The 22,105-nt window shown below is 37.9% G+C and overlaps 1 protein-coding gene across 3 annotated transcripts in view; it reads left to right on the forward strand.

Annotated features, from left to right (window-relative positions):
• Positions 1–21,548, forward strand: part of CEP95 (centrosomal protein 95) — a 43,150-nt gene extending 21,602 nt beyond the window's left edge. For all 3 annotated transcript variants that reach the window (XM_058561378.1, XM_058561377.1, XM_058561379.1), the window contains 9 exons: positions 13,704–13,843; positions 14,668–14,757; positions 16,128–16,257; positions 17,063–17,232; positions 17,347–17,421; positions 18,560–18,712; positions 20,373–20,519; positions 20,836–20,907; positions 21,201–21,548. In XM_058561378.1, coding sequence (XP_058417361.1) covers positions 13,704–13,843; positions 14,668–14,757; positions 16,128–16,257; positions 17,063–17,232; positions 17,347–17,421; positions 18,560–18,712; positions 20,373–20,519; positions 20,836–20,907; positions 21,201–21,377 — 1,154 coding nt within the window. In that variant the 3' untranslated portion in view covers positions 21,378–21,548. The remainder of the gene's footprint in view (positions 1–13,703; positions 13,844–14,667; positions 14,758–16,127; positions 16,258–17,062; positions 17,233–17,346; positions 17,422–18,559; positions 18,713–20,372; positions 20,520–20,835; positions 20,908–21,200) is intronic.
• The last annotated feature ends 557 nt before the right edge of the window (positions 21,549–22,105 follow it).

Consider the following 22,105-nt stretch of genomic DNA (forward strand, 5'->3'; position numbering starts at 1 on the left):
ATAGCCATTCTGACTGGTGTAAGGTGATATCTCATTGTAGTTTTGATTTGCATTTCCCTAATAATTAGTGATGTTGAACATCTTTTCATCTGTCTGTTGGCTATCTGTATATCTTCTTTGGAAAAATGTCTATTCATATCCTTGCCCATTTTTTGATCGGGTTGTTTGTTTGTTGTAGAGTTGTATTAGTTCTTTATATATTTTGGAAATTAACCCCTTGTCAGATACATGATTTGCAAATATTCTCTCCCAGTTTGGTGGGTTGTCTTTTTGTTTTGTTCATGGTTTCTTTTGCTTTGCAGAGCTTTTTAGTCTGACGTAGTCCCATTGTTCGTTATTTCTTTTGTTTCCCTTGCCTGAGTAGACATGGTATTCGAAAAGATGCTGCTAAATAAGACCAATATCAAGCAGTGTACTGCCTATATTTTCTTCTAGGAGTTTTATGGTTTCAGGTCTTAACATTCAAGTCTTTAATCCATTTTGAGTTAATTTTTGTGTATGGTGTAAGATAATGGTCTACTTTCATTCTTTTGCATGTGGCTGTCCAGTTTTTCAAACACCATTTATTGAAGAGACTTTCCTTTCTCCATTGTATGTTCTTGGCTCCTTTGTCAAAGATTAACTGTCCATAGATGTGTGGTTTTATTTCTGGGCTTTCAATTCTGTTCCATTGATCTGTGTGTCTGTTTTTGTGCCAGTACTCTGCTGTTTTGATTACCATAGCTTTATAGTATATTTTGAAGTCAGGTATTATGATGCCCCCAGCTTTGTTCTTTTTTCTCAGGATTGCTTTGGCTATTTGAGGTCTTTTGTTGTACCATATCAATTTTAGGATTCTTTGTTCTATTTCCTTGAAGAATGTCATTGGGATTGCATTGAATCTGTAGATTGCTTTAGGTAGTATGAACATTTTAATTATGTTTATTCTTCCAACCCATGAGCATGGAATATCTTTCCATTTCTTTATGTCTTCTTCAGTTTCTTTCATTAATGTCTTATAGTTTTCAGTGTATAGGTCTTTCACCTCTTTGGTTAAGTTTATTCCTAGATATTATATTCTTTTTGTTGTGATTGTAAATAGGCTTATATTCTTAAGAGACTTCTCTTTCTGTTAGTTCATTGTCAGTGTATAGAAAAGCAACTGATTTTTGTAAATTGATTTTATACTCTGCAACTTTGCTGTAGTTGTTGATTATTTATAATAGTTTTCTGATGGATTCTTTGGGGTTTTCTATATATAGAATCATGTCATCTGCAAACAGCGAGAGTTTCACTTATTTCTTTCTGAGTTGGATTCCTTTTATTTCTTTTTCTTACCTAATTTCTCTGGCCAAAACCTCCAGTACTGTGTTGAATAGGAGTGGCAAGAGTGGGCACCCTTGTCTTGTTCCTGTTCTCAGAAGGATGGCTTTCAGTTTTTCACCATTGAGTATGATGTTGGCTGTGGGTTTGTCATATGGTCTGTATTATGTTGAGGTACTTTCCTTCTATACCCATTTTTTTATTATTATTTTTTTTTTGGTGAGGAATATTGGACTTGAGCTAACATCTGTTGCCAATCTTCCTCTTTTTGCTGAGGAAGATTGGCTCTGAGCTAACATCTGTGCCCATTTCCTCTATTTTGTATGTGGGGCACCACCACAGCATGGCTTGATCAGCAGTGCGTGGGTCCACACCCGAGATCTGAACCTGTGAACCCCAGGCTGCCAAAGCGGAGTGCACAAACTTAACCACTATGCCTCCAGGCTGGCCCTAGAGTTTTTATCGTAAATGGATGTTGGATCTTGTCAGAAGCTTTCTCTGCATCTACTGAGATGATCATGTGACTTTTATTCCTCATTTTGTTAATATGGTGTATCACATTGATTGATTTGTGGATGTTGAACCATCCCTGCATCCCTGGAATAAATCCCACTTGATCGTGGTGTATGATCCTTTTAATGTATTGCTGTATTTGGTTTGCCAATATTTTGTTGAGGATTTTTGCATCTATGTTCATCAGCAATATTGGCCTGTAATTTTCCTTCTTTGTGTTATCCTTGCCTAGTTTTGTGTTGACCTCATAGAATGAGTTAGGAAGCATTCCATCTTCTTCAATTTTTTAGAATAGCTTGAGGAGGATGGGTATTAAATCTTCTTTGAATGTTTGGTAGAATTCTCTAGAGAAGCCATCTGGTCTTAGACTTTTGTTTTTTTTGGGAGGTTTTTGATTACTGTTTCAGTCTCTTGTGATTGGTCTATTCAGATTGTCTATTTCTTCTTGATTCAGTTGTGGGATGTTGTATGAGTTTAAGAATTTATCATTTCTTCTAGGTTATCCAGTTGGTGGGCATATAGTTTTTCATAGTATTCTCTTATAATCCCTTGTATTTCTGTGGTATCTGTTGTAACTTCTCCTCTTTCATTTCTAATTTTATTTATTTGAGCCTTCTCTCTTTTTTTCTTGGTAAGTCCGGCCTAAGGGTTTGTCAATTTTGTTGATCTTCTCAAAGAACCAGCTCTTCGTTTCACTGATCCTTTCTACTATTTTTTGAGTCTCTACTTCATTTATTTCTGCTCTAATCTTTATTATTTCCCTCCTTCTGCTAACTTTTGGCTTTATTTGTTGTTCTTTTTCTAGTTTGGCTAGGTACAGTTTAAGATTACTTAAGAAATTTTTTGTTGAGGTGGGCCTGTATTGCTATGAATTTCCCTCTTATAACTGCTTTTGCTGCATCCCATAAGAGTTGGTATGTTGTATTTTCATTTGTCTCCAAGTATTTTTTTAATTTCTCCTTTGATTTCTTCGTTGATCCAATGGTTGTTCATAGCATGTTGCTTAGTCTCCACATATTTGTGACTTTCCCAGTTTTTTTCTTGTAGTTGATTTCTAGTTTCATAGCATTGTGGTCAGAAAAGATGCTTGAGATGATTTCAGACTTCTTAAATTTATTGGAGCTTGCCTTGTTCTCCAGCGTATGGTCTGTCTTTGAGAATGATCCGTGTGCACTTGAGAAGAATGTGTATTCTGCTGTTTTTGGATGGAATGGTTTCTATATATCTATTAAGTCCATCTGATCAACTGTTTCATTTAAATCCACTATTTCCTTGTTGACCTTCTGTCTGCATGATCTGTCCATTGATGTAAGTGAGATGTTGAGGTCCCCTACTTTTATTTTGCTGTTGTTAGTTTCTCCCTTTAGGTCTATTAATAGTTGCATTTGTACTTTTGTTTGCCATTTTCTTGGAGTATCATCTTCCATCCCTTCACTCTGAGCCTGTGTTTGTTTCTAGAGCTGAAATGTGTTTCCTAGAGGCAGCATATTGTTGGGTCTTGTTTTTTAATCCATCCAGCTACTCTGTGTCTTTTGATTGGAGAATTCAATCTGTTTACATTTAGAGTGATTATTGATCTATGAGGGCTTAATACTACTGTTATCTCTTGTTTTTCTGTTGTTCTGTGTTTCCATTGTTTCTCTTCCTTTGTATTTCTCACTGCCATTTCATTTTGGTGGTTTTCTTTGGAGATTTTCTCAGTTTTTTTTTTTTTTTTTCATGAATTGTGGCTCTGCTCTGATTTTCAGTGGTTACCATGAGATTTGTATAAAAGATCTCGTAGATGAGATAGTCCGTTTTCTCATAGCCTCATATGTTCATTAGCCTAAGCAGGTTCCATCCCTTTCCTCTTCTCCTCCTGAGTTGTTGTTGTCACAAATTAGTCTGTTTTGTGTTGTTTGTGACTAAGTTGAAGTGTTTATAGTTACTTTTGATGCTTTCCTTCCCTTTATCTTTTAAGTTATAATTGAGTATTTGCTTCCCTGTTCTGATAGAGAGCTGCAGTTTTCCGATTTTGTCTGTCTGTTTATCGCCTTGCTCAAAGCTCTCTAGACCTTTGCCTTTTTGTTTCCAGTATGAGAGCATCTTTAATTATTTTTTTTTTTAATAATTTTATTTATTTATTTTTTCCCCCAAAGCCCCAGTAGATAGTTGTACCTCATAGTTTCACATCCTTCTAGTTGCTGTATGTGGGACGCGGCCTCAGCATGACCCGACAAGCGGTGCGTCGGTGCGTGCCCGGGATCCGAACCCGGGCCGCCAGCAGTGGAGCGCGCACACTTAACTGCTAAGCCACAGGGCCAGCCCTTTAATTATTTCTTATAGGGGAGGTATAGTGGTGATGAACTCCCTCAGCTTTTGTTTATCTGGGAAAGCTTTTATTTCTCCATGATATCTGAAGGATAGTTTTGCTGGATAGAGTATTCTTGGCTGAAAGTGTTTTTCTTTCAGTATTTTGAATATTCCTTCTGTTCACTCCTAGCCTGTAAAGTTTCTGCTGAGAAATCCGCTGAAGGCCTGATAGTGGTTCCTTTGTAGGTTATTTTCTTCTGCCTTGCTGCCCTTATTATTTTTTCTTTGTTGTGGACTTTTGCCAGTTTTACTATTATATGCCTTAGACAAGGTCTTTTAGCATTGATGTAATTAGGCATTCTATTACCTTCATGTACTTGTAAATCCAGTTCCTTCCCCAGGTTTGGAAAGTTCTCAGCTGTTATTTCTTTGAACAAGCTCTCTGCTCCTTTCTCCCTCTCTTCTTCCTCTGCAATACCTGTAATCCTTATGTTGCTTTTCCTAATTGAGTTGGATGTTTCTCGAAGAATTCCTTTATTTTTTAAAAATCTTACTTCTCTCTTCTCCTCTACCTGTAGCATTTCTATATTTCTATCCTCTAAATCAATAATTCTTTCTTCCATAACATCAGCTCTATTGTTTAAGGATTCTAGATTATTTATTTCATTAATTGTGTTCTTCATATCCAGAATTTCTGCTTGGTTTTTGTTTTATAGTTTAAGTCTCTTTGGTGAAGTATTCCTTCTTCTCATTAATTTTATTCCTGAGCTCTTTGAATTGTCTGATTTTTCTTGTAACTCATTGAGTTTCTTTATGACGGCTATTTTAAATTCTCTGTCATTTAGATTGTAAATTTCTGTGCCTTCAGGGTTGGTTTCTGGAGAATTGTCATTTTCCTTCTGGTCTGAATTGTCGCTGTAGTTTCTCATGGTGTTTGATGAACTAATCTTTTGTTGGCGCATTTGTGGTAGTATTAGGGTGGAGATTCCACCTGCTACCATTGGGGGAAAGGAGGAGCTGAGTTTCTGATCCCACCCCTTCTGTTGGAAGTTGTGGGGGTACTATGGGTGCTTGTGCCAGCCTGGAGAGCGGGGGACACATATGTAGACTGTGCTTGGTGGGTGGGGCTTCCTTACAGGGACAAAGCTTGGGCCACTCCTTGGGGCCACAGTGGCAGGGTGGGCTCTCCAACTGCTGGAAAAGCAATCATGAGTGGGCTAAGGGTTACTGCTGTCTCTTCCTTCAGTCTCGCCGAGGTGTGTTCCCGCTTTCGGGGCACAGCAGTTCTATGGGTGCTCGCACGGGCTGGGAATGCACTTGTCCCGGCACTAGATCTGCCACTGCCTCTTCTTGCAATTGCGCCAGGCGCTGTGCTTGGTGGGCAGGGCTTCCTCGTGGGGACCAAGCCTGAGCCACTCCTTGGGGCCACAGTGGCACGGTGGGCTCCCCCACCACTGAGAAAGTGATCACGAGCAGGGTAGGGGCTGCTGCCGCCTCTTCCTACATCGCCATGGGGCGTGTTCCCCCTTTCGGGGCTCAGTGATACTATGGGCGCTTGCGCTGGATTGGGAAGTGTTCATATGTGTGCACAGGGCTGCTGAGGAAGGGCAGGGAGTGCTTACTTCCTGGAGGGTCAGTCAATCCACCTTCAGATGTATAGCTGCGTGGGTCTCTTAGGCGTCCTGTTTTGCTGTGTGGGTTTTCTCCGTTGGTCGATGAATGTCTATTTAATTGTAGCTCAGAGGGGGAAGGATATAAAGGGAACAACTCACTCCACTGTGTTGCTGATGTCACTCCTTTAACCTGTTGAGGAACCTCCATACTGTTTTCCATAGTGGCTGCATCAGTATACATTCCCACCAAAAGTGTGCAAAGTTTCCTTTTTCTTTACATTCTCTCCATCATTTGTTATCTTGTCTTTTTCGTAATAACCATTCTGATAGGTGTGAGTTGATATGTGATCATGGTTTTGACTTGCATTTCCCTGATGATTAGTGATGTTGAGCACCTTTTTGTGTACCTGTTGACCTTTTGTATGTCTTCTTTAGAAAAATGTCTATTCAGTTCCCCTGCCCGTATTTAAATCAGATTTTTTTGCTATTGAGTTGTATGAGTTCTTTATATATTTTGGATATTAGCCCCTTAGATATCTGCTTTGCAAGTATTTTCTCCCATTCAGTAGGTTGCCTCTTCATTTTGTTGATGGCTTCCTTTGTCATGCAGAAGCTTATTAGTTTGATATAGTCTCACTTGTTTATTTTTGCTTTTGGTGTCAAATCCAAAAAAATCATTGTGAAGACCAATGTCAGCGAGCTTACCCTTTATGTTTTCTTCTAGGAGTTTTATGGTTTCGGGTCTTATGTTAAAGTTTTTAATCCATTTTGAGTTGATTTTGTGTATGGTGTAAGATCATGGTCCAGTGTCATTCTTTTGCATGTGGGTGTGCAGTTTTCTCACCATTTATTGAAGAGACTGTTCTTTCCTCATTGTATATTCTTGGCTCCTTTGTTGTAAATTAATTGACCATATATGTATGGGTTTATTTTGGGGCTCTATTCTGTCCTATTGGTCTGTGTGTCTGTTTTTATGCCAATACCATACTATTTTGATTACTGTAGCTTTATAATATAGTTTGAAATCAGGCAGTGTGATGCCTCCCCAGCTTTGTTCTTCTTTCTCAGTATTGCTTTGGCTATTAGGAGTGTTTTGTAAATACCCTTGGAGTTTTGATAAAATTGCACTGAGTTTGTAGATCACTTTGGGAAGTGTGGACATTGTGGACATTTTAGCAATATTAATTCTTTTATTCCATGAACACAGAATATCTTTCCGTTTGTTTGTGTCTTCTTCAATTTCTTTCATCGGTGTCCTTTAGCTTTCAGTGTACAGGTCTTTCATCTCCTTGGTTAAATTTATTCCTAGGTATTTCATTCTTTTCGAAGCAATTGTAAATGGGATTTTTTTCTTAATTTCTCTTTCTGATCATTATTAATGTATAGAAATGCAACTTATTTTGTATATTGATTTTGTATCCTACAACTTTACTGAATTCGTTTATTCTAACAGTTTTTTGGTGGCGTCTTTAGAGTTTTCTAGATGTAATATAATGTCATCTGCAAATAAAGAGTTTTACTTCTTCCTTTCTGATTTGGATGCCTTTTATTTCTTTTTCTTGCCTAGTTACTTTGGCTAGGACTTCCAGTACTATGTTGAATAAAAGTGGCAATACTAGGTGCCCTTGTCTTGTGCCTGATCTTAGAGGAATCACTTTTAGCTTTTCACTATTGAGTATAATGTTAGCTGTGGACTTTTCATATACAGCCTTTATTATGTTGAGGTACGTTCTCTTTATACCCAGTTTGTTGAGAGTTTTTACCATGAAGGGATGTTGAATTTGTCAAATGTTTTCTCTACATCTATTGAGATAATCATATGATTTTTATCTTTCATTTTGTTAATGTGGTTTATCACATAGATTGATTTGTGGATGTTGAACCATCCTTGCATCCCTGGCATAAATCCCACTTGATCATGCTGTATGATCATTTTAATGTACTGTTGAATTCATTTGCTAATATTTTGTTGAGGATTTTTTGCATTTATGTTCATCGGCGATATTGGCTTTTAATTTTCTTTTCTTGTGCTGTCTTGTCTGGTTTTGGTATCAGGGTAATGCTGGTCTTCTAAAATGAATTTGGAAGTGTTCCCTTCTCTCCTTTTTTTTGGAAGAGCTTGAGAAGGGATTGGTATTAATTCTTCTTTAAATGTTTGGTAGAATTCACCAGTGAAGCCATCTCATCCTGGACTTTTGTTTGTTGGAAGTTGTTTTTGTTTTTGTTTTTGTGTTTTTTGTGAGGAAGATCAGCCCTGAGCTAACATCTGATGCCAATCCTCCTCTTTTTGCTGAGGAAGACCAGCTCTGAGCTAACATCTGGCTTTTTCTTTTTAGATTCCACATATAAGTGAGATCATACAGTATTTGTCTTTCTCTGTCTGACTTATTTCACTTAGCATAATGCCCTACTATCCATCCATGTTGTCACAAATAGTAGAATTTTCTTTTTTATGACTGAATAATATTCCATTGTATATATATACCACAACTTCTTTATCCATTCATCCATCAATGGAAATTTATGTTGTTTCCATGTCTCAGCTATTGTACATAATACTGCTTTGAACATGAGGGGCAGATATCTCATCGACATGGTTTTTTTGTTTCCCTCAGATATATTCCCAGAGGTAGAACTGCTGGATCATGTGGAATTCTATTTTTAATTTTTTGAGGAACTTTCATACTGTCTTTCATAATAGCTGTACCAATTTACAGTCCCACCAACAGTGCACAAGGGTTCCCTTTTCTCTACATCCTCACTAACACTTGTTATCTTGTCCTTTTGATGACAGCCATTTTAACAGCTGTGAGGTGATATCTCATTGTGGTTTTAATTTGCATTTCCCTAATGATTAGTGATCTTGAGCACCTTTTCATCTACCTGTTGGCCATTCATATATCTCCCTTGGAAAAATGTCTATTCAAGTACTTTGCCCATTTTTTAATTGAAATATTTGTTTTTTTACCTTTGAGTTTTATGAGTTCTTTGTATATTTTAGATATTAACCCCTTATCAGATAACTGATTTGCAAATATTTTTTTCCCATTCCATAGGTTGTCTTTTCCTTTTGTTGATCCTTTTTCTTGTTGTGCAGAAGCTTTTTAGTTTGATATAGTCCCACTTATTTGTTTTTGATTTTGTTACTTGTACTTTATATGTCACATCTTTCTTATTTTTAATGTAGCCATTTATTGCTGTAAACTTTCCTCTTAGAACTGCTTTTGCTGCATCCCATAAGTTTTGGCATGTTGTATTTCCATTTTCATTTGTCTCAAGATATTTTTTTATTTCTCTTTTGATTTCTTTTTTGACTCATTAGTTATTTTATAGCATGTTGTTTAATCTCCATATATTTGTGAATTTTTCAGTTTTCTTCTTGTAATGAATTTCTAGTTTCATAGAAACCATTGTGGTCAGAAAAAGATACTTGATATGATTTCAGTCTTCTTAAATTTATTAAGACTTATTTTGTGTGTATCATATGACCTATCCTGGACAATGTTCCATGTGCACTTGAGAAGAATGTATATTCTACTTTGGGATACAGTGTTCTGTAAATGTCTGTTAAGTTATCTGGTCTAATGTGTAGTCCAATGTTTCCTTATTGATTTTCTGTCTGGATGATCTATCCATTGCTGAAAGTGGGGTATTGAAGTCCCTGGTACTATTATATTGCTGTCTATTTTTCCCTTTAGTTCTGTTAATATTTGCTTTATATATTTAGGCACTGTTGTGTACCTAAATATATACTCCTGTGTTGGGTAGATAAATACTTACAAATGTTATATCTTCTTTTATGAATTGTCCCTTTTATCATTATAGATAATGCCCTTTGTCTCTTGTTACAGTTTTTATCTTAAAGTCTGTTTTGTCTGATAGATGTATAGCTACTCTGACTTTCTTTTCGTTTCCATTTCCATGGAATATCTTTTTGCATCCCTTCACTTTCAGTGTGTGTGTGTCCTTAAAGCTGAAATGAGTCTCTTGTAGGCAGCATATAGTTGTCTTGTTTTTTTATTCATTCAGCAACTCTGTGTCTTTTTATTGAAGAATTTACTCCATTTACATTTAAAGTAATTATTGGTAGGACTTTGTGTTGCCATTTTGTTAATTGTTTTCTGGCTATTTTGTAATTCTTTTGTTCCTTCTCCTCTTGCTCTTTTCTGGTTTGATGATTTTCTCTAGTGGTATGCTTAGATTCCTTTCTCTTTATCTTTTTTTTGTGTGTGTGTGAGGAAGATTAGCCCTGAGCTAACATCTTTGCTGAGGAAGATTGGCCCCGGGCTAACATCCGTGCCCATCTTCCTCTACTTTATGTGGGACCCCGCCACACCCATGGCTTGACAAGCAGTGCGTCGGTGCGCGCCTGGGATCCGAACCTGCAAACCCCGGGCCGCGGAAGTGGAGCGCGTACACTTAACCTCTGCGCCACTGGGCCTGCCCTCCTTTCTCTATATCTTTTGTGTATCATAGATTCTTTTCTTTGTGGTTACTGTAAGGCTTATGTAAAACATCTTATATTTATAACAGTCTGTTTTAAGCTGATAACAACTTAAGTTTGACCACATACTAAAGGTCTACATTTTTACTGTCCCCCCCATTTTGTTTTTGATGTCACATTTTACATCTTCTTATCTTGTGTATCCGTTAACAAATTATTGTATAGTCATTTTTACTACTTGTGCCTTTTAACCTTCATACTAGATTTATACGGGACTTACCCACCACCACCTTACATATTATTATATGTATATGTATATATATGTATTATATGTATATGTATATTATAATATTAGAGTAGTCTGAATTTAACTATATATTTATGTTTACCAATGAAATTTATACTTTTATATGTTTTTCTGTTACTAATTAGCACCCTTTCAACTTGAAGAAGTCCCTTTAAAATTTCTTGTAAGGGGGGCCAGCCCTGCGGCTTAGTGGTTAAGCACGCACTCTCCGCTACTGGTGGCCTGGGTTCGGATCCTGGGTGCACACTGATAACACTGCTTGTCAGGCCATGCTGAGGCGGCATCCCACATACAGCAACTAGCAGGATGGGCAACTATGACATACAACTATTTACTGGGGCTTTGGGGAAAAAAAGGAGGAGGATTGGCAATAGATGTTAGCTCAGGGCCGGTCTTCCTCATCAAAAAGAGGAGGATTGCCATGGATGTTAGCTCAGGGCTGATCTTCCTCACACACTCACACACACACACACACACACACACACACACACACACACACAAATTCTTGTAAGGCTGTTCTAGTATTGATGAACTCCTTCAGCTTTTGCTTGTCTGGAAAACTCTATCTTTCCTAAAATTCTAAAGGATGGTTTTGCTGGGTAGAGTATTTTTGGTTGGCAGTTTTTCTCTTTCAGCACTTTGACTATATTGTCCCGTTCCCTTCTGGCCTGCAAAGTTTCTGCTGAAAACTCTACTGATAGTGTTATGCGGTTTCCCTTGTGTGTAACAAGTTGTTTTTCTCTTGCTGTTTTTAAAATTCTCTCAAATTTGACAATTTAATTATAATGTGTCTTAGTGTGGGTCTCTTTGGATTCATCTCATTTGAAAGTTTCTTGGCTTCCTGGATCTGGATGTCTGTTTCTTTTACCAGGTTAGGGGAGTTTTCAGCCCTTGTTTCTTAGAATAAGCTTTCTTCCCCTTTCTCTCTCTCTTCTCCTTCTGGGACCCCTATAATGTGAATATTGGTCCACTTGATTATATCCCTTAAGCTGTCTTCGCTCTTTTTCATTTTTGTTTTTTCTTTTTGCTCCTCTGGATGAGTTCCACTGTCTTATCTTTAAGTTCACTGATCCTTTCTTCCACTTCGTCTGGTCTGTTGTTGAACCCCTCTATTGTATTTTTCAGTTCAGTTATTGTATTCTTCAGGTCTGTGATTTCTGTTTGGTACTTTCTTATGTTTTCTTTCTGTTTGTTGAAATTCTCACTTTGTTCATGCATTGTTCTCCTGACCTCAGTGAGCATCTTTATAGCCATTATTTTGAATTCTTTATCAGGTAAATCCCTTATCTCCGTTTCATTAAGGTCTGTTTCATGAGTTTTATCTTGTTCTTTTGTTAGGAACATACGCCTTTGTTTCCTCATTTTCCTGGAATCTGTGCTGGTTTCTGTGCATTAGGTAAAATAGCCACTTCTCCCAGTCTTGAAGGAGTAGTCTTGCATAGGAGATGAATCTTACCATTCAGCCCATCTCTAGCTCTTGTTTGTCTCTCAAACCTTGGTGATTGTCCAACCCACCTTCTTTGTTCTTTTTTTTTGTGTGTGTGAGGAAGATCAGCCCTGAGCTAACATCCATGCCAATCCTCCTCTTTTTGCTGAGGAAGACTGGCCCTGGGCTAACATCTGTGCCTATTTTCCTCCACTTTATGTGGGACGCCGCCACAGCATGGCCTGACAAGCGGTGCATCGGTGTGCACCCGGGCACGTGCACTTAACCGCTACACCATGGGGCCGGCCCCCACCTTCTTTGTTCTTAATGGCTCCCAATAGATGAGAGTGTGCCAAGACCCATTTAAATGTGAGTTTTTCCTATTCGCCTGGTGTGTAGGAGCCACTCAGCTAGGGTGTGGATTTCTTTCAGTGGGAATTGTTCCATATGTAGCTGTAGATTCTTTGTGTCCATAATAGGGGGTGGTGAGTTCAGGAGCTTCTGTATTGCCATCTTGAACTGGAACTCACTCATCACTGTTTTTATACTGTAACAGCTTATGTGTTACTTATCTAAATAGTCTGTTGTTTTATGTGTTGTTTTTTTTTTAATTTACGTAGAATACTGTCTATATTATTCTGCAACTCGCTTTTTTCTGTTGACATTGTTTGGGAAATCTATGTTAATATTTAAAGGTCCAGTTCATTCATTTTAACTACTGTGTAATAAGTTCATACAGTGTACCCCATTTGTATGAGTATACATATCACCATTTCCCCTACTGCAGGACACGTTGATTGTTTCCAGTTTTCATAACTAGAAACAGTTCTGCAGTGAACAACCTGTAACCTGTGCAAAAGTTTCTGTAGGATCTACATCTACTAGGATTGCTCGATCATGGGGTTTATGCTTTTTCACCATTGCCAAATTCCCCTTCAAAGTGATTGCACCAGTTTATATTCATATCAGCAATACTTGACAGTTTCTGGTTTGCTACTTCCTTGCAGATACTTCCTACTGTTTGTTAAAATTCAAATAATTATCCTATCCTCCACCACCTAAAATTCTGTTTTCCATTACTTTTATCTACCAAAACTTCCTTAACTTTTTCAGTTGTTTTTTTTACTGCAGGCATACTCTTTTCTCCTCTTGATCATTTCATCTCTTTCCTTGAACTTGACTCAGATAATCTCTAGGAAACCTCACTCAGTAACCTACATGTTTCCCTTACTATACACATACACATGGTATCCTGTTTTGAAAACACATTTTAAGTTAAAACGTTACTTTAACTGGATCTTCAGTTTCTAAAGAAGAATACATTATGGACATAGTAAAATGGCATAAAAACATTTAAAATAGATCATACAAGTCAGTTTTTCTTAATATCTTAGAGTTTAAAATGAATTTGAAAGATTTGAATTAAGAGAGAGTGAAAAGAAAAAAACCCAGGGAAATAAAATTTATTTAGAAAGCTATCAAACTAATTTCCTTGACCTTAGAGTGATATTAAATTATCTGCTTTTCCAAAAAGGCAGAAGTCCCGCTCTTCACAACTAGCAGATGCCCAAAGACATCTGTAAACAATGAAACATAAAAAGGTTTGTGGAGAGAGGTGATTTGTCAGCTCTCTTGGACAGTGTGGAATTAGGAAGGCTAGATCACTATTAAATAGGGAAGAATTGGAACTGCTTAGAAAATCCTAAACTACGTTAACTTTTCCTTATAAGCATGCTGCTTTATAAGATATTATACAGCCTGTCTGGCTGTCAGGAACTAATGGTGCATGTCTCTTCTATGTTGTAGGACTTACCATGCGTAGAAAGCCACCCTACAGATCTCATTCACTCTCTCCATCTCCAGTTAACAAAAAAACACAATTCCACATGGAGAGAAAAAGGCAGCGAAAGCCAAAAGAAACAGATATCCGTCGATTCCAAGCAAAGGTACATACCGTCTCTTGATTACCATTGGATAGCAGGCAACCCAGTTTATCCTCAGCCAAATGCTACAGCGAACATGCTGTTAATTAAAGGCTTAAAATGCATTTAATATTCTTGAGCTGAGTGGATGATAGAAAATTATGTGACATAGTTTTTATGTTCTCCATTAGGGATCATAAAACTTGTACTCATGAAACTCTAAGAAAACTAATCTTGTCAGATATAGCCCAGTACTCCAGGGGATTAAGAAAGTGTAGATCAGTGTGGGTTGATATTTTCAGAGACAAAGAAAATTTGAGGTGGATTAAACGTGACAGGCCACTTGAGTTATAGATAGGATGAAAGTGCCCAAGACAAGAATGAGAGGAGGTGGTTAAGATTCAACAAGGAGATTACCTTGATTACATGATTACCAAGGAAGACTTTCTGCTAGGGAATAGGGATTTTGAAATGCAGCGTAAATTTAGAATGCTTAAGTTGTTTGCTATAGTAATGTTTTATAATGATGAAAAACTGAAACTAATTCAGGTTTCTTACAGTAATGTGTAACTTCAACTCAATATGTAACTCAGCATGTAACTTCTACTCAATGGAGTATCAAAATAATTACAAAAACTATAAGAACAAAAAATGCAGTGTATAAAATTCCACTTTATGTCCTAATTATATGTCTGTTAAATAATGTGTATTTGTGATATAGAACCTGAAAGGAACTTAAAAAAATAAAGTGAATGGAATGGCAGGATCTTAGGTGAATTTTTTTCCCTTCATTTTCATTTGCGTACGTTTTTAATAACTATGATATCATATGGCTTTTTCCTCTCTAGGCAATAACTGAAGCATTTGAAAGGGAACTAAGAAGAAATAAAGTTCAAGAGAATATTGGACCTCTAAGAATAAATGATGAGGAGGAAACAGTGGGTAAAAGTCTCTACTATAATAAATGCCATCAGATCAGTGGAAAGTGCAGAGATGATCTTTTTAAAAAGAAAAAAGAATCAACAGGGCCTTACTCATTAGCTCCTTAGAAAAAGGCAGGATTTCATTTTATGTGTGGGATTTTTTCTTATTCGTAGGGTAGCCAAGTTGCTAAAATGTGGCAAGACATGGTATCAAAGAACACTAGCATTTTTCCTTTCTGTCCAAAACTTACATCAGTTTTTTTTTTGTGTGTGTGAGGAAGATCAGCCCTGAGCTAACATCCATGCTAATCCTCCTCTTTTTGCTGAGGATGACCGGCTCTGAGCTAACATCTATTGCCAATCCTCCTCTTTTCCCCAAAGCCCCAGCAGATAGTTGTATGTCATAGTTGCACATCCTTCTAGTTGCTGTATGTGGGACACAGCCTCAGCATGGCAGGAGAAGTGGTGCATCGGTGCGCGCCCGGGATCCAAACCCGGGCTGCCAGTAGCAGAGCGCGCACACTTACCCGCTAAGCCCCGGGGCCGGCCCCGCTTACATCAGTTTTAAGTGGTTCTGTTGCTTAGCAGTTCACCAAGGGTTTATTTATTTTATTTATTTTTTTGCTGAGAAAGATTGGCTCTGAGCTAACATCCGTGCCCATCTTCCTCTGCTTTATATGGGACGCCGCCATAGGATGGCTTGACAAGAGGTGCGTCAGTGTGCACCTGGGATCCAAACCTGTGAACCCTGGGCTGCTGCAGTGGAGTGGGCGCACTTAACCGCTTGTGCCATTGGGCTGGCCCCGGTCACCAAGGGTTTAAAAGATAGTAGACTGACAAGTAGAGGCTGACAAGTTAAGGGGGAATAAGAGAAGATAGGAAATCCCAGTTGTTCTAGGCCTGGTTGTAAGAAACCCAGAGCATAAGTTTTCGTTGCCTTTCAAAAGGATGGTTACAGAAACTAAATGAAAGAATGGGAAAAATGGGTATGCTAAAATATTCATGAACGAAACAGGATGTAAAATACAGTGTGGTTACAACTAAACATTTTTTAAGAACTTTTTTAATCTATGTGGGAAAAGCTGTCAAAGAAGCAAGTACATCAAAAGTATTATTATTAGGTTGTATTTGGGGTGTGGAACTATGGTGACTATGAACCTTGAAAAAGATTCAGTGCTTTTTTAAATTCCAAGGGATACCAGAAGTCAAAAGATGCTTTTTAAGTTAGAGTAGATAAATGCTAAACAGATTTTAGAAATTTGAAGTAAGGTAGTTTGGCTGGAGATTAGTTAGCTGTTTTGTCAGTATGTAATATTTAAGATGATGTATGAAAGAGTGATTAGACTTCTCTCTTATTTCTATACTGTTTTATGTCTGCTTCTAAGGAAAAAGTATACAGAGAAGCTGTTCATAAAGGAACTCCAAAACGTAGTCAGCCCTGGAAGATTTACTCTAGAAAAACCACAACTCCAAGTCCAAGAGGTGGCTTGCCAAAGCCAAATAAAGCAGTTCCAAGTAAGAACCACAAAATTGTACTTTATGGAAAACTGGCATCCTTTGAAAGTGTGTGCTACATTCCAAGGACACAGCACTGGAAACTAACATCCACCGGTTAGCTGGAGAAAGTTCCCTCTTTTATAACTGCCATATGCTAGATTTCTATAAAGAGATATAAAACTCTTAAATAATAACTCTTCAGGAGGCCTATATATTGGCACCAAAAGACTGCTAGGGCTACTACCTGCTGCTCCAGCTTCAGCTTCACTCTGTTCACTCATGCTGGTTGCCTTTTCTTTGTTTCTGGGAAGTTGGTAGAACTAAAGGAATGCTCCAAAGCAAGCAGATGGCCCGTCCACCTCCTGTTGTATTGACAGTTGGTGCCAGTGTGTGTTAGAGTCCTGTTACAAGGAAAACAAGGTCATGTGAAATGCCAGGGTGCAGTTTCAAAGGCTGCTGGCCTTCTAACTACATCTCTTCAGACAGAGACTTTGCCTGTGAGGAGGGCTGAGGAATCTGTTTGACCACACACAGAGCATCCACTCCAGGTGCTGAGTCAGCTGAGCAGTTAGGAAGGACTTCACAAGACCAGCGTGTCGTCAATCAGAACTGTTGAGCTTATTTTCATCCTTACGAGTACTTGGCTTACTCTGATCAAAGAAGGAATGCAAAAAGTAATAATGTACTTTTAGAATTATTCTTTTCAGGATCAGAACCACATCACTTAGATAAGCTTTGATCTACCAGGAAGGTGGGATGAGAGTTCTTATTAAAAGCTGTCAGCAAGTCTCTCAGATTAAGAGCATCTTTTTTTACCTTGCAGTGAAAGTAAACGAACACAGTCTCCTGCCCCTGATGCTGGAGCAGTTTCCATTTCTCTATGTTTCTGGCCAAACACTAAGCAGAATGTGGAAACAGCAAATTGCACAGGTTGAACAGCTCAAAAAAGATGCATATAGAGAAAATCGATCAAAGAAGAAACTCCAGGATGAAGTAAGTTAACTGTCAATTTTAAGCATAGGAATATAAACCAGAAAGGGGAAGAGCTTATCCTTGAGCATCTAATGAATAGCATTATTAACCTCCTTCCCTCTGTCCCCCTTAAAGATAGAAGAAGCCTTAAGAAGGCATGACCTCCTTACTGCGCTTGTCAAGAAAGAATATGAACATAACAAGAGACTGGTATGTCAAGATCAAGTTGGGTATTATAATTTTGAATTTGTAAGTTATATTAAATTTATTCGTAGCAGCTGGATAATAGTCCCACAGACTCTTACTTCTGACACTTGGCTGTGGAAGCATCTAGGGCTTTCACCAATATTGATGAGGGGGGAAGGTGCTAGGTGCTTTATATAGACAGTTTCATTTAGTCTTTCTAGTAACATAAGAGATGTTTTCTATGAAATGAGAAACCTGAGGCTTTGATATATTAACTTGCCCTGAGTCCCATCATAATCAGCGAGGGGCAAAGTTGAGATTTTAATCCAGGTCTGTCTCTACCTCCACAGCCCCTTTGAGGTACAAGGTGGTGGAAACGTAGTGTTTTTTTGTCCTCTTCCATCTTTCTCCCAAGTAGAGAGCTGAGGTAGTTTACCAGCCTCCATTATAATTTGGATTGAGAATAATACATAGCACAACATTATCCTCTGTTGAGTATAATGAAGGAAGAGGACAGAGGTCAAAGACCATATACCAGACAGAGAGATTGTAAAACCCTTGTTTGATTGTAGAGTAGAGATAAGCAATGAGAACTATAATCCTAAACAATTCCAGAGAAAGAAAGGGAAGCCACCTGAAAAACTGCATGTGGTACTTTTGGTATGGAAGAAAAGAAAACAAATATCTGAACACCTAGTTGAAGGCTTTATGTACATGACCTCATTTCATCCATACCACTTTGTAAGATATTGTCTAATTTCCTTAGTTTTGATGTAAACACTCTTGGTAACTCAAGCTTTGCTTGCAAGTCTTTCAGAGAGCTATTTTTTTATTCCTTTTAAGCTGGCATCTGGGTGTAGCTTAGGGAATCCCCTGGTAGAACAGGGAGATGAAGTCCTCAGTTCCGCCAGGATCACTGCTGCTCTCTGCAGCAGAGGGGGCTCATTGGGGCGGCACTTTGAAGTGAGGTGCTGAACCTACCAAAGGCTGGAGGGCTTCCAGGGGCTGATGGTCTTTCACATACTATGCTCAGGCAGTAGGCCACTGGCCCTCTATGCCTGGCTTACTGCTTGAAGACATCGTGTTGGGGAGTGGGACAGATGAGAACTCCAAAGTCTGTTTTCCTCTTGTCTTTACCTCTTTTTCCCTTTCCCTTTCTTAGCAAGACTTTAAGGACCGCATTCATAGACAGAAGTTGACCCAATCAAAGATAAAAGAAAATCGGCAGCAGATTGTTCGTGCCCGAAAATATTATGATGATTATAGAGTTCAGTTGCATGCAAAAATGATGAGAATGAGGACCCGGGAAGAAATGGTAAATATGGCTTTTCTTTCCAACCCTGTTAAGAAGGTGAATTTTGTCTTTTACCTTTCAGGACCACCTTCTTTGTGACTCATCCTAGTTTGATTCCAGAATCCAAATGCAAGTTCTAAAATGCTGACTGTGAGAGTTTAGACTTGTCTGTGCCTCATTTTATTACTCCCATAGTGCACCCCAGTCTTCTCAGTCTCCACTGCCCTCAGTCTTACTTCCCTCAGACCTCCTGCATGTAGGTTCATCTCCAGTACGGCTGCTTTAGGAGTTTGGGAGCATGTTATAAGAGACAGAAATTTAAGGTGTGATTAGATGACCTAAGATTCCACATAAAACCAGGAAAATAGTGTAGGAAAGATGTGCTGTGAGGTGTTTCCACAAGGTATTTGCTGTCTCATCCTAATCAAGCTGAAATGCTTAATCTTTTGGGGTTCCAAACTGGCAATAAATTTCATCTCTAGAATAAAACATTAAGGTAATTATAGTTAACTGCACTAAATACTCTGAAGTGGGTCTTACTATTATCCTCATTTCTAGAGGATACTGCTAAGGCTTTGAGAGGTTAAGTAACTTGACTGAGGTAATATGGTTGGCTAATGAATATATAGCTATAAGAACCAGTTCTTTGATCAAGAATTCTTACTAATCAATGGAAGACAAGTGGGCATATCCAAATCCTTTGAAGAGTTTGTTTTCCTGTGGCCTACTTAGATGGTAACCACGTCACCCTCAGTTATGCACAAGTGTGGCTGCAGCATTCGTTTCTGTTCTGGGGTTCTTGACCTATATACATGGCTGCTTAAGAATTCTTTTCTGAAAGCAGTAAAGAATCTTTGGGATATAGGAAAAGATGCTGAACACCATTAGTCATTAGGGAAATAACAATCAAAACCACAATGAGATACCACTCACACCCACTAAGATGGCTGAAATAGACAAGTGTTGGCAAGGATGTGGAGAAGTTGGAATCCTTATGCAGGGTTTTTGAGGTTGTAAAGTGGTACAGCCATTTTGGAACACAGTCTGGCAGTTCCTCAAAAGGTTAAACATAGAGCTACGACATGACTCCATCTTCATTCCTAGGTATATATCCACACAACCTCTACACAGATGTTCACAGCAATATTATAATAGTCAAAAAGAGGAAACAACCCAAATGTCCATCAACTGATGAATGGATAAACAAAATGAGATACATCCATACAGTAGACTATTATTTGGCAATAAAAAGAAATGAAGTATTGATACATGCTACAATATAGATAAACCTTGAAAACATTATGCCAAGTGAAAGAAGCCACATACAAAAGGTGACATGTCATTCTATTTATAAAAGTGTCCAGAATAGGCAAATGTATAGACATAGAAAGTAGATTAGTGGTTGCTGGCTGCTAATTGGTATGGGGTTTCTTTCTGGAGTGATGAAAATGTTCTGAAATTAGTGGTGATGGTTGTACAACTCTGAATATACTAAAATCTACTGAATTATACATCTTAAAAGGGTGAATTTTATGGTATGTGTATTGTATCTCAATAAAGCTGTTAGCTAAAAAAATCTTTGTGAAATACAATCAGCATATACCTCCAGTTGGGCAAAATGATTATGTTCCTTCATGAAAAGTTCAGTGTAACTTTGTTTTTCTGACTAAATAACTGACAGATATTTAAGAAACTGTTTGAAGAAGGTTTACAAATTCAAAAGCAAAGATTACGAGACCTAAGAAACTATGCCAAAGAAAAGCGAGATGAACAAAAGAGACAGCACCAAAATGAACTGGACTCAATGGAGAACTACTATAAAGACCAGGTGGGCTCACTGTTGCTTGTCTACATTCTAATGTGCTTAATCCTGACCACCCTGGGTCAGAAGTTAGCTTAGTCTGTTGAACAGTAAACCTCCACATATTAACTCGGAACTCGTCACTATACAGGTTAGACTGACCTCATTTTCAAGATTGAAATTTGAAATAAAATAAGCCTAGTGCTTGAACCTAGTACAGACTCTATATTGCCTTATTTCCATTCAAATAAAGATTTTAAGCCTGTGAACATTAAGTGTAAGAATTGTTATATTTGGACTACAGATAAGTATAACATTTGGTTTTTTTCTTCCCTGTAAACAGTTTTCATTGCTGGCAGAAGCCATATCACAGGAACGTCAAGAACTCAAAGCCAGAGAGAAATCCCAGGCCCAGGTAATAATTAACAGGGTAGAAATTATTTATTTACATTTTTAAGAAATAGAAAACAACTGTATTACACCTTGTAAGGGGAATGGAGAGAATACTAATAAGAAGATGCATCTATGATCCACAAAACATTTATCCTGTGATTTTAACTATACCTGTTCAGGTGTTTGTAAGAGCTGCTGCTCAGTTATTAAAATTACTGCAGAAGCTTGATGAGCTGGAAGGTGGAGAGGGAATAAAAATAGATGAGGGCCTGGATAAATGTTGTGGATAGCAGGATGACATGAATTCTCTTTTAGACATTATATAAGGTGAAGAGGGAGCTGAGATCTAAGATGGAGAAGGAAATTCAACAACTGCAGAACATGATAACGCAGAACGACGATGATGCTTTCTTCCGGGAATTGGAAGCTGAGCGCTTCAGATCTCGGCTTCATCTGGCTTCCTTTCAGTATAGTAAAAATCCCTTCCCATGAGGCCAAACTTTATAAGTGACGTTTCTGGAGAACTTTACCAGGGCAGAGCTAGAATTGAGCCAGTAAACAATCTAAACCAAAAGAATCATTTCTAAATGCCTTATCTATATATTCATTCCAATACTTTTTATGAAATAATTTTTTAAATAAAAATTGTTTTCTTAAAGTTTACTGCTTTTGAATTTATGACCTGAAATGGGGAATAAAGGTATGCATTCTTCATTATTCATATTTGCACTAAAGCAATTAACAAGCTTTGAGCAGCCAGCTCCTGAAGCCTATTGCTGTAGGTCAACAAGAGCTGTAAAAAACAGTATGAGTGGGTATCATATACGTAATCAGTATAATCAATTCAATATAGAAAAGGTATGGAAGAAGACTCTGAGTGGTAGAATATATAAACTTTCACTCTTTGCTTAATGTACTCGAACATTATTTGAATTTAAAACAAACATGATGCTTTTATAATTTTTTTAAAATGTTAAATGTTTTAGGAGGACTTTTAAGTTGCTAGTTCTGCCAGCTCTTTACCAAGATAAGAAGTAACTAGGAATCACCAAATGGGTGAGGAAATTTACCAGAGAAGGGATAGAATTGTTAGCAAAGGTCAAAGAATAGGGAGAGGAAACAAAAGATGCCAACGTATTTTCGAAAAATAGAAAGCAAATGAAGTGGTAACAGCAAGTAGAGGATGTTGCAGTCCAAGTACTTGTGGAGAGAGGATTGTA

Source organism: Diceros bicornis, chromosome 18, assembly GCF_020826845.1.
Source record: "Diceros bicornis minor isolate mBicDic1 chromosome 18, mDicBic1.mat.cur, whole genome shotgun sequence".
Lineage (NCBI taxonomy): Eukaryota > Metazoa > Chordata > Mammalia > Perissodactyla > Rhinocerotidae > Diceros > Diceros bicornis.